Source organism: Varanus komodoensis, unplaced genomic scaffold (assembly GCF_004798865.1).
Source record: "Varanus komodoensis strain SLA01 unplaced genomic scaffold, ASM479886v1 scaffold26, whole genome shotgun sequence".
Taxonomy (NCBI): Eukaryota; Metazoa; Chordata; class Lepidosauria; order Squamata; family Varanidae; genus Varanus; species Varanus komodoensis.
Genome location: NW_025335684.1, coordinates 8,065,335 through 8,078,146, shown reverse-complemented (window position 1 = coordinate 8,078,146; position 12,812 = coordinate 8,065,335). Strand labels below are relative to the sequence as shown.

At 45.0% G+C, this 12,812-nt stretch overlaps 1 protein-coding gene across 4 annotated transcripts in view; it reads left to right on the top strand.

The window, feature by feature from the left end:
* The window catches only part of DAGLB (diacylglycerol lipase beta), a 37,708-nt gene that overhangs the window by 12,452 nt on the left and 12,444 nt on the right, over positions 1–12,812 (top strand). For 2 of the 4 annotated variants that reach the window (XR_006415015.1, XR_006415014.1), the window contains exons 8-16: positions 785–911; positions 2,068–2,151; positions 3,347–3,424; positions 4,770–4,850; positions 4,965–5,092; positions 5,845–5,913; positions 6,017–6,089; positions 7,410–7,663; positions 10,790–11,475. Coding sequence is in view for 1 of the 4 variants with exons in the window: in XM_044433100.1 (XP_044289035.1) it covers positions 785–911; positions 2,068–2,151; positions 3,347–3,424; positions 4,770–4,850; positions 4,965–5,092; positions 5,845–5,913; positions 6,017–6,089; positions 7,410–7,663; positions 10,790–10,985 (1,090 nt within the window). In the remaining 3 variants the exon portion in view is untranslated. Of the gene's footprint in view, positions 1–784; positions 912–2,067; positions 2,152–3,346; positions 3,425–4,769; positions 4,851–4,964; positions 5,093–5,844; positions 5,914–6,016; positions 6,090–7,409; positions 7,664–10,789; positions 12,764–12,812 lie in introns of those variants that run through there. The other 2 variants (XR_006415013.1, XM_044433100.1) reach the window with 2 other exon arrangements.

The following is a 12,812-nucleotide window of genomic DNA, read 5'->3' as shown; positions in this document are numbered from 1 at the left end:
AAAATGTACTGCTTGGCTGTTGCCTGCTATAAGGAAATATGCTCGTACCTTGGTGAAAATATTGTGGCTAAGGCTGCAGTCTTGTGCATGCTGACCTGCAAGCAAGTTATGTGGGAACCCCTTTTCAGAAAGAACGCCTTTTGAAAAGATATGTACAGGATTGCACTGTAATTATTACTTCCCAAGCATCATTTCCTACCCTGCATTACAAGATGATAATGGTAGGAATCCTTTATAGGTCATCCCTGTGTCTGAGAAAGTAATGCGAGAAGCATGAATACATATTAAACTAGTTCATCAGGTTTGTCGTTATTGTCTCGTCTTGTATTTCATTTTTAAAACAATATTGGGTTGGATCTAGATTTAGCTGTACTTACAGGTGGCCTGTTGACTAGAGTGCCCCACTGATTTTCATGACCCATTATCCCCATTACATCGTGCCCTAAATCTGGGACCAAACCATTTTGCAGGTAACCTGCCTGCATCCTTCACCAGGGTCGATTTCAGCAAAACAAATAGATGCAAAAATTTATCCAGGGACTACGCACAGTCGGACTGATACAGGCAATATCTTTGGGCTGGTCCAGACTTTGGCCCTCCTTCGATATTAACTTGTTGCAGATGAAATGCACCAAAACGTGCATCCATTTGCACAGAATGAACCGCTAGATGCTGATTTCCTAGGTCAATGTCATATTCTGTGTGCTTATGAGAAGGTTTTACCTCTTGGGAGTTTAACTGGTGTGAAGTTTGTATGCCTCATTGTCGTCCTCTGATTTCTAAGTTGTAGAAGGAGCCCAACAGAGACAGACATAGTTGGAGGTGACCATCTGAACATGCATTTGGGAACCATCTTAAAAATAACGGGGCTGCAGTACAGAGACATCATTCACATCAGCTTTCACAATAAAGTAAGTAGCTGGAACAAGATAGCGAATTCTTGCCTCCTTAAGCTCTGGAGACCAAAGGGAGGCTTCATATGAGTCACTTGGCCAGGCTAGAACTTCTGTAAAATGTTCCAAATTAGGAAGTGTAGCCATGTGATACTGCTTTTGTAATGAGAATCTGTCTGTGCTTTGACATTGCAACATACTGAGTAGGAAACGATTTTTAAAAAATACACAAGACACAATATAATGACACGGTTCAGAGAACAAGGGCTGAACGCGGGTGTTTGTCGTAACATGCTGCCTGCATTCAGCTGAGGTAACAAACCGTGGTGAACTATGCACAGTTCACAGCCTAGCAACAAACCATGGGATCCTTTCATGGTTGTTTGAGGTTAACAAGCCATGGGTTGTTAGCACCGCTGGGCTTGGGCAACGTGGTAACCCTTGGTTCAACAACAACCCAGACTCAGCGTTTGAGGGAAGGTTAATATGTTGTCTGTATCCAGTCATTATCCTTATTATGGAACTGGCTGGATAATGTGATCATCACTGGGGTGTGTGTGTGTTTATATATTTAAGGGCGCTGTAATTAAGTGTAAGTTGGGTGTCTCAATGGCTCCTGCAGCGTGACTGACTAAAGTGCAGCCTTTGTAGAGGGAGGATAGCTCTCTCACTTGGTAGCCCAAGAGATTCTAACAAGAAAGGGGGGGGGGGTGCAATTCACAGAATGCAGGCCGCTCCCCTCCCCTTGTGTGGCCTCTGCCGAAATCCACACCAGTGATCAAACATTTGGCAGATTGCCAGGGAATTTCAGCAAGCAGGTACAGAAGGGTAAAAAGGGGACGTTTAGCTTGAGAATAAACATGTTTCCACTATACCTTTTCATAGCGATTTATTGCTGAACAGACCGCCAATTTCTTTTTTGTTTTGCTGCCGCCGCCGCCAAGAATGTGGCCTGTGGGAAGGTCTGGGAGTTTGAAAATGACCTCCAGCCACCCCCCCCCAGCCCCAAAATTTACCCTTTCCCCTGCCCCGCGCTGTAACGGCTCCCTCTCTCCCTTCTAGAGGCATTTGGATAATTCTGGTCAGATGCCCCAGTTCTTGTCTGAATGGACCATTCGTATGATCCAGCATGGAACATCTCGTGCTTTTTGTGTCATGTTTCTTGTCTTTTCAGATTTTCGAAATACCATTCTTTGTCGCCCTTGATCACAAAAAAGAAGCGATCGTCGTAGCTGTGAGGGGAACCTTGTCGTTTGAGGTAGAACCTTGCATGACTTGTTACATTTTGCTGTATTAATTGCTGGGAAGGCGCTGTAAACACATTGAATTTGAAATACTGAATGACCAATATTGATTCAGCGATGGTAGACAGGACTTTAGCACAGCCTTTCCTAACTAGCATCTTCCAATTGTGCAAGATTACAATTCCCATCATCCCCAGCTTATTCAGTAGATGCCAGTTTGCCGTCTTGGGCCCACATACTTGGCAACTAAGCCTCATGGAAATCTGCATGAGTTACTTTGGAGTCAGTGTGTGTAGGATTGTTGTTTTCATATTTGGGCTTTCTAGAATGCATATTATTCATTTTATTTATTTAAAACTTTTATATGCTGTCTCTTATGCATAGCACCTCAGGACAGCTTACAGTCATTCAAACAAAAACACAATAAAACAACCGTATCAATATAATAAACAACAAATAACCAGGAAATATAAGTTAAATAAAAAGCGACTGTTGAACATTAAAATATTAGTGTTTGAAATAGCATTTATATGATAAAATATACATATGCTGTGCATACACATGCAGCCTTTTTGTCTATTGTATTTTATTTCAGTTGGTTCGACAGCTTTTTCAGGCAGGGTCTTGAGGAAACCAGCGGTGAGATCAGGATCTTTATTGACAGCGTATCAGAAGGCGCCATTTCTTGCGTTGTAGTGGCTCCATCCACACAGCATGTGAGCAGGGCCAGCCTTTCCATGAAGCAGATGGAGGCACCCACAGCAGGAGGTGTAGTGGAAGAAGCAGACGATCGCTGGCGACGGGAAGGAAATGTTTAGGGCAGCTTTTGGGCTGGTCTCTGTTTGGCCCCGTGTGCAGGGAATGGCAGAGGGCTGGGAGCTGTCTCTGCTGTCTGTTATCATGCCTCCAATCTTGCACTTTCCCACTCGCTTCAGGGTCGGTGCTGCAGTGTAGGAGCAGGAAGGGCTGTAGAAACATCCAAGGTGAGAACTCTGGCTCCAATCTTGTGGGAGATCTCAGGGCACTGCATGAGACGTTCTGTGCCTTCATAATTCTGAAACGAATTCCAAGAATATCTTGAATGTATGACCCTCTGTCCTCTAACATCAGATGCTGTTGACGGTGAGAAGATGTTCCTCGTCCTGGCAGTGATTACTCCTGGCAGGCGGTAAAAATGCTTAACCTGTATTTTACTTGTTTTGCCGGCAGGATATTCTCACAGATCTCTCGGCAGATTGCGAACACTTAACTCTGGAAGATGTCCTTGAAAATGGTCTTGTGCATAAGGTTGGCAAACGTTGCTATAAGTTTTGCTGGAAAGCTTTCCTTGCAAAACATTCTTTATTGTTTCCAAGTACAAATCTGCCCTCTGAGCACACACAGAGCAGTTTGTTGAACCCAGTCTCCTGTCCACCTCCAAGAACTCTCCTTATGAGCATGTCGGGGCCCCACTCCTTTGGGAGGAGCTCTCTGAAAGTGAGCCCACCTCCTCTCCGTGCACCAATCATTTAACTGGGCCGTCCGCCTCTGCTGACACCTCATCGTGGAGTCAAGAGCTGGGGGCACCTGGTCTCTGTCCAAGAACTCCTCATTTCCAGAGCCCTCCTCCCACAGGCTGTACATCTTTGTTATTCCTAGGAATTGCCTGCCCGGCCAGATACGCTGGCCTTGAGATAAGCATGTCCCCCTCCTTCACCTCGGTGTCTCAGCATGTCCCTTCCTCCCCAGTTCCTCTTTGATGTGCTTCCCATTCTGATTTGTATCCTCTGAGCTGCAGCCAGCAGCCCCTGAGAATGCGTCCAAAGCAGGCCTTCTTTCTCACTCCCAACACTCAGGGTTAATGTGAGGATAAGATGGAGGGTGGCGAGGAATTATGTAAGCTGCCTGGAGTTCCTTGGAAGGAAAAAAGGCAGGATAGGAATATAAAAAAAAAATTATAAGTGCACTTTTCTTTCTTAACAAAGGACCCTCAAGCCAGTGGACAAGTATAAAAACAATAATCAATATAGAGGCAGAATAAATGAGCAATTCTGAATACAACTTTGCAAATATTGAATTGTGTAAGAGTGCCCAGTGAAAAAGGACATCTAGAGAAGACTGACTTAGCTGGTCCAGACACAGAGTAAGAAAACCAACCTAATCTCAAGTGGCAGGGAGTTCCACAGCTAGGGTGCCACAACCAAGAAGACACCTTCTCGCCAAGCTCAAGACAGCTCAGATGGCACTGAACGCCAGAAGGGGGCTCCTCTAAACACCAAACAGTTCAGGCAGGATCATAAGAGTGGAGAGTATCATTTTGATAGCCCGGTCCCAGATGAGTGCTCTGGACAGCCATCCCCTGGCAAACGGTTGCAGACAGCTTACAAGTGACTTTAGAGAATGAAGCAAGGTGCCTGACGGGGGGAAAGCTTGTCTTTAAGTCGGAGACAGGCAAAACCCAGCAGGTTCCAAATGCTTTGGGCTACAACTCACATCAACCCAGCTAGTATGACTTATGGGACTATGGGAGGGCGCTGGGTTTTGCCTTCCCTTCCCCAGTCTAAGCAATTATTTACAAAGCTGCATTATAGGTACCGCAAACAGTTTTCAAATGGAGATACTATTTGTGCCAACTTTAAATTCTGTCTTTCAGGGTATAACTCAGGCTGCTAACTATATTTACCGACGCCTAACCAATGGTGGGATTTTGAGCCAAGCCTTCACCATCGCTCCGGTAAGTTGTGACTTCCAGGCTCTGGATACGCCTTTCAGCCTGGCACATTCTGATCGGTCAGCTGGTCATTTTCCAGGGCTTCTGTCTCTTCTCCTTTTCATTTTTCTCCCCTAGGAATATAAACTGGTTGTTGTGGGACACAGCTTAGGTGGGGGAACAGCCTCCATATTGGCCATCATGCTAAGAAATGCCTTCCCAACCCTAAGATGCTATGCCTTCTCTCCGCCAGGGGGATTATTAAGGTAAATTTAAACAATTGTACATCTGAGAGATCGGTTGAGAACTAGAGCTGCAGCCCTTACTTACTTATTAAATTTCTAACCCGCCCCATTAGCCATATGGCTCCCTGGGTGGGTTACAGCAATAAAATACATTATCTGGAAGCCGTGTCGAGTTTTTTAAAGCTGAAGTGGGGAACCTTGAGCCCGGGGGCCACATCTGGCCCCTGGATATTCCTGTCCAAGGTTCCCAGGAGGTCTTGCACCCTTCCTCTGGCCCTGCCCGTTTTCTTCAAGCACAAATTGTTCTGGGCCTTCCTGCTGTGTTTGTGCAGCATTTCCCCCATTCAAGGTCAAAATGCTTCTTTTGAGACTTAGAAACTGGCAGTTTCAAGCTGTAACATTTTGGTATTTTTTTGAGCCGGTGGCTCTGTCCTGCCCCATCCCTGAGAGCCTCCCCAAAATTGAATTTTGTCTGACCAGGGTTTCCTGCACCTGATTTGAAGTCTTCTGCTTCTGGATAGTGGCCCAATCAGGCCTATGTATATGCATAGAAGTATACTCTGAAAAGTGAAATTCTAGTAGTGCAACTAGCAGGCACATCGTGTATTATCTTTCTGTGAGCATCTTGTGTAACTGTGCTCAGTGTAATTAACTCTTAAGGGTCCTTTCTGAGCCTTGCTGGTTTACGTTTTTTGAGTAAATAACTTTTAGAAGGACTTTATTGTCCATATCTATTCACCTGCTTTTTGTTTTTGTCTTTCCTTCCTTTTAAGTAAATCACTCGCCGAATATACTAAGCAGTTTATCGTGTCTGTCATTGTTGGCAAGGATTTTGTTGCAAGGTAAGGTAACGAACGACCCATGCTGGAGTTCTTGTAATTTGTAACCCCGTTAACTTGCTGGATGTCATAAATATTGTTCCCCTCCATTTTCTGTATCCAACAGGTTAAGTATGCCCAACATGGAAGATCTGAAGAGAAGGATCATCAGAATAGTTGCCAACTGTAATAAACCCAAGGTAAAAAAAAAACAAACCAAGATGACTCTATTTACTGTGGCCATTGATGTTGTTAAGTACAGCTGGTTAGCTGCTTATTTCTTGCACTTCCCAAATGCTGAAGCCACTCCCTGACGACTTCTCCTTCATGTTTCTCTCCAGTAAACTCTTACTTCCTATTCCTGTACGTGTCTGTCCTGCCTTTTCCTCCTGGCATTCATGGTCTTGCTCTTCTTTTTATTCTCACAGCACTAACCCTGTGAGTAGGTTAGGCTTGGTCTCAGCGTCTGGCCCAAAGTCACCCAGTTAACTTCATGGTCCGGGAGTGGGGGGCACTAAGGTTTCAAGGCGTGACGAAGGGGCAGTCAAGCCATATGCTTCCGTGGCTTGATGTTGTGATGCTCAAGCAGTGATCCTCTTGTGATCCACTTCTGCGCAGGTACAGCTCCATGGTTATGGGACTGTACTGGTACAGTAAGAGGGCCCTAAGTGGAAACGGGGCAGTCAGAGCATTTCGATCACTGAGAGCACAACGGATTGAATGTGCAGCGTTCAGCTCCGGGTCGTCCTGGGGATTTGCAGACCAAGGGGTCTTGGATAGCAGGCTTAGGAAAGTTCTTGGACAGCCGCTACTCCTGAATAGAACAGACTCTGTTGGGTTTCAGGAACTAGCCATCTAATGGTGCTGTTATATCCTATTCTCCAGTAATGGCCATTCTAGAAGGAGCATTAAGCTCCATTAAGCAGAATCATAGAATGGAAGAGTTGGAAGGGGCCATGAAGGCCATCGAGTTCAACCTCCTGCTGTTGCAGGACAATCCCACTCAGATGGCTGTCAGGTTTCTGTTTGAATGTCTAGTGTGGGAGACCTCTCTAGGCAGCTGGTTCCACAGAAGATAGTAGCCAGGATCCAGTCATCCCACTGGGCTATGTGGGGAATTTTTTAACACTCTTATGATATGGTATTCAGGTTGCATATTCCAAGTTATATTCCACTGAGCTAGTGCCAGAAAGCCAGAAGCTTTTTTAAGCCCAGGCCACTAGCTTCATGATGGAATTCATCAAAGATGTCGTTGTTCGTCGCGAAGTCGTGTCCGACCCATCACGACCCCATGGATGCTTGCAATCTCTCTTCTTGATCTATTTCCATTCTAGGATTCTGGAAGCAAGAACAGTACTACAACTTAAGAATTGCACAATCATAATTTGGGGATAACGCAGAATTAAATGGGGTGTAGACATTCGTTATAACTTGTCGCAAGCACAAAATGAGGCTGCTTATCCGGATGGCTTCACAATTGCTCTTGTCTCGTTTGTGTCCCTCTGTTTCCCACCCTGCAGTACCAGATCCTCTTGCACGGATGCTGGTATGAAGTGTTTGGAGGAGAACCCGATAATTTCCCTACAGAGCTGGATGGCAGAAACCAAGATGCTTTAGCTCAGCCTCTCCTCGCTGAAGAGAACTTAATGGTGCATCGGTCACCTTCTTATAATACTCTAGACGACAACTCACCTTTAAGTTCTCCTCCTCAGTATCCTCATCTCTTTCTTCCTGGGAAAATCATCCATATTGTAGAGGAAAAGAGCACAAGCAGGTAAATTACTGATTTGTATCATCAGTCTCCGTGCTGTCCCTGCTGCTTTTTGCCCCCAAACCATAATTTACATTTAGGAAATTAATGCTTTTAGCAAGAATTAGAAGGTTGAAAGGAATGAAGTACAGCAGCACAGAGTTACTGCATCAGCTGATGCAGAAAATGCCAGGGAAGGGATGATGCGCAAGAGAGATTTGTTCTGTGAACAAACTCTGGCCACAGAGAAGGGCCCCATCATAGTGGGGATCTGAGGTTGTTCATTTCAACAATGTGGTCTAGAAGCTTGGGAGGGTGGGGGGAATCAAAGCCAAGATTCCAAATCCTGCAGACGATGCAAGAAGTACACAGCCCAGCCTTGTTCTCCACTGAGCTCACCCGTTTCAATTCTCTTTCTTAGTTTGTTTGCCTTTATTTCTGTCTTTATGCTCTGGGGATGTCAGGCCTTGCAGCACCTACTCAGATCTGGTGGCTCAAGAAGTTTAGTTGTTGTGATTACTCTGAATGCTAAACTAGTTGGAACAGACATGCCATGCCTATATGGGCAGCCTCCTGTTCAAACACGAATCACCCAAGTATTTTATTCCAAGTATTTTGATGTATTAAATATTTTTCAGCATTTCCCAAGGTGATCCACCAAAAATATTTAAGCAATTGTAAACAGCATTGCTAAGAACAGGGCAGTTTTAAAAACCAAGAGCAGAATCACCCCACTCCTTATTTCAAAACTTAATGGAATAAAAATGTTGCCAGAAACTGGAGAGATGGGCCCAGTGCCACCACACGTGGGACAGGATTCTGCGATTGAGGTGATGCAGAAATGTTTTGCAGCTCCACATTCCCACCAGCCTAGCCTTTTCCGGTGATTGCTCTCAGATGCAAGTTGTAGCTCCGTATGAGAGGAGGTGGTCTTCCAGATATAGTCTCCACTAGCTCCTGAAGGCTTTATAGGTAAGCAGCAGCTCCTTGACCTGAGCCCAGAAGTGAACTGAAGCCTTGTATTACTGATGCAAGGCTGTATCGATAGCAACTGCCTGTAGCTAGTTTCTAACATGCTTCAAGGGCAGCTCCATGTTGCAGTAACTGGAGCTGTCGATCAGCCACTTTTCTCCAGAAGAGGGTGCCATTGGAGCACTAGTCAGATGTGCTCCGGCTGTAGCCATTGGCACATCCAGTAGCAACACTGAACGATCGCTCTGAAACTGAAGAGCTGGACAAGGAGAGGCAGAGTGCAGTAATACAGGTTGTGTAGCAATACTGTTATTCCAGTAATACTGGGTTTTATATGCCAACTGTGCATACGGTTTAGAAGCTTAGATGTTTACCTTGTCACCTTTTTGACTCAGAGCAGAAAAGGAACTTTTGCACTGAAACCAAGCCCAACCTGCCGACAAGATCGATCCTAAGAGTTGGTAATGTTTTTAAACTGGCCCCTTCCTTGCTTTATGATCTGCACGCTGGGCTTTCCGTCTCCCGGAACAGCATGCAAAACGGCAACACTGCCAACCCAGAACAAATTGCTTTTAGAGCAACATCTTAAGAACAAAGCAAAGCCAGCAGCATGATGATTATTTTCTCCCTCAAGAACTTAAACTTGACATGTGTGTGCAAGTTTGCGCTTAGCACTAGAATGGCCACAAAGCATGTGCTGGATAAATTTCCCTGGAGAGGGTATTCCACAGGTGGCATGCACCAGCACTGCAAAGGTTCTGTCCCTGGCTGCCCCCCCCCTTGACCACAGTTGGGGGCCATTCCTGGAGGAAGCTGTCAGATTACTCTTAATGCAGAGATGGGGGAATCCAGGAGGGTGCAGGCCCATAAATGAGCAACCCTGAGAATGCCCTGCACTAGAGAGCTCTGTCCTCCCGATTAACATTTTCATTCCGAATATGCCATGTCATGTATCCGATGAAATGGACTCGAATCTGTTGGTAGCCTTGGAGGTAGTATAAGACTATTTTTGGTATTTGTTACTTTGTCCTGCAAGGACCTTTGAAATGGAAGACAAAGCTGCTGGGGACGATCGGTCCAGGGTCATTGAGAGAGCAAATGGGTGAGAAGGGAGCATAGGATTGAGTGGAGTTCCCCTCCTGACAGCATAGACTGTGTTGCGACCTTGGGAGGGAAGGCTGGGTTCTGGTTCCATGTTCCCCGACGCTCTTTGGACATAAGCGCCCATCTAGAGTGGGGAAACATTTAAAAGAGGGATGGAGCCGCATACTTTGCGACTGGTGCTCATTTCATCTAGCGGGCTGCAGGCCTGAAGAGCACTGGATTCTCAGAATCCTCTGAAATCCAAGGTTTCCTTCTCAGAAGAGCCAAAGAATAAAAGGTAAATGTTGATTTTCCTGTCCAAGGCAGGAAAGTCTGGAAACTGGAACCCCTAAAAATAGCTTTGGGCTCAAGCTTATGGCTTCCTGACACTGTCTTGTGAGGCTGGGTGTAGAGGATTAATCATACTTTAACTCTAGGACTTCACCTGTAGAGGCTCTGCCCTCTCAGCCAACACAGAAAGAGCCAAGAAGGCTGGAGAGGTGTGAAGGGGTTTTCCAGAGGAGTGGAGGTGACAGAGGTTGACAGCTTGCAGCCTACCCAAATGGCACCCCAGTCTTTCCTTTTCCTCCATGGCATTTCGTAAATGCAGGGTGCAAGCCACAACCTGTGGGAGTCCTGCCTCGTGCCCTGCATTGGATGCAAGTATGCCTCTTTGGAGACTTAGCAAGCATCAGACATGGATAACATGGATTGTGCTCTTGGAAACTACTGGTTTAAGACCTGTGATAAACATATTGCCCCTGAACATGTAGTAAAAGTACTTTCCACTTTAATCTTTATCTACGACAAAACACCAGCGGGCTAGAGATTCAACTTTCCCCCCCTCAATTCTTGCCTCCTTGTTTACATATACTTTTCTAAATTCAGGTATGAATGAGAAACTGTGTTGGGAGAACTGGTCGCTGCAGTCTCTAAAGATTTAAGTTCCTTTTCCTCCCTTTTGTATAAAAGAGAATATACCTGCTAACAGAACACCCAGAAACAATGTGCCAGCCAAACTGAGTGCAAGAATTAAACACAGGATTTGACTTTTATAAAATGCAAGCATTTCATTGAGATGTTGTCCTTTTCTAGGTGGTGCTCGTCAGATGTGCAGTATACTGCAGGCTGGTCAAAAGAAACTGCCTTTGGTAACATTTTAATAAGCCCCAAGATGATAACAGATCATTTGCCAGAAATGGTCCTAACAGCTCTAAACAACTTGGTCCAAGCAAATGCACCTTGCCTTTCCTGTGGAGCACCTGGAGACTCTTCCACAAATATCGTGTAGTCACCACCCTGGAAAGACAGCAGAGTAGCTTCCCTTCTCGAATGTTCAGGAGAGAAGCCCTTTTGCCTGCAGCAGAAACTGGGGCGTGGTCATTGTAATTTCCTGGATGAACACGCACTTCGGACTGCGATGATCCTTTTGGGCTACTTGAGTTACTGGACCATTGTTTTAAAGGTGAGCAGCAGACGCCAAGTCAACCAGTCATGGATTTTAACCAATTGTTTTAAAGGCTCTGCAAATGCAGCTGGAACTGAGAACTTGACTGAGGAGAACATTGGCTAGAGGGCAACCATAAAAGTACATGTTACTTGTACCTCTGCCACTTACATGCCCTCACATCGACGTTTCTCATAGCGTAGCTGGGCATACCTTCTGCAGGTTTATCAGTGTTTATGGACTTTCAGAAGCAAAAAAAGAAAACAGAACAATGGAAATTACATTTAAAACCTCCACAACATCTATTTGGATATACAAAGATGGTACCCAAGAGGTGAGCTGGACTTCACATCTTATGTTGCACTACTGATTATCATTGGGTATGTCTTGGTTTTCTTTCCTATTGGAGGTAGCATGTGTTTTAGGTAACTTTTATAGGCATAAATGCAGCTTGGATACATGTGCAATACTTACCTACTGTTGTTTACAATTCTTGAACCCCGCTGAATGTGTATTTACAGAAGGGTTAACGTTCCCCTTTAAGATTACAGTATGAATTTACTCTGCCCTTTCTACATTAAGAGACCACTGAAGCATCACATGGAAATGGCTGCATATCAGAAGCGTCTAAAAAAACCTTTCTGTGATTTTGTAAAGTTAAATTAATTGAGCGGCAACGAGCACCAGAATGTATGTTTACTGAACACGAGTCCTTGTAATACCATTTTCTGATGGTAGTGCTTGTACGGTACTGTTTTGTGTCTGTTCATAGGACTTAGAAAGGGAGACAAAGTGTTTTCAATGCATTATATTCTGTTTTACCAGTGTTGACACAGGCCAGAGTCAATTCGCATGTTATAAAAAACAAACCTAGTCTTTTGTTCTGGAAATAATTGGCTCCCTCCCACCTGGCCGCTCCTTTCTGCCCTTGTTAGAAAGCTCTTAGTCACACAAGGAAGGGTTTGCGCTGTCCCAGTTTCAGAAAGGCCAATTGTTAACAATTTTCAATCTGTCAGCATGAGGTGTGAGTCTAAAAAGACATGAATCACAGGGTGGGAGAGTGCGTTCCCTTAAAAAGACGCATTTATATAAGATTAAGCGCTTTCCTGTTCTATCACTAGCAAAACATCTGTTCTACCTTCCCCTCTCCCAGTCAATCAGTGTTGCATGGCCCCTGTGCATATGGGTGGTGCAGTGAGCGCACTGATTGCCCAGTGCTGGGGCGCACTGAAGTGTAAGGTTTCTTTATTGATTTCAACATTTTTCCTTCCCATGAGAGCCAGTGTGGCACAGTGGTTGGAGTGGGGATTTGGGGGCTTCAGGTTTCTGTTCCCTCTCTGTTATGGAGCTTGGTGGGTCACTTTGGGTCAGTTGTGGGGCTGCTGTTGTGAGGATAAAATGGAGAGGCAGATATGTCACCTGCCTGGACTTCCCTGAATGGAAAAAAGTGGGATTAGAACAAGTAAGTTTTGAGAGCAGTATACAAACTGGTAGTGAACAAATTACAGTACACACAGGACCCAGTACGATTGTGCATGTGCACAAGAGCCAGAATGACGAGTGTGCTTTCTTAAACAACTGTCAATTGAGGTGAATAAATCAAGGATGCTTCTGCTACATTATTACTGAAGTATGTCATCATCATTTGCCCAGAGCACAATTAATATGTAA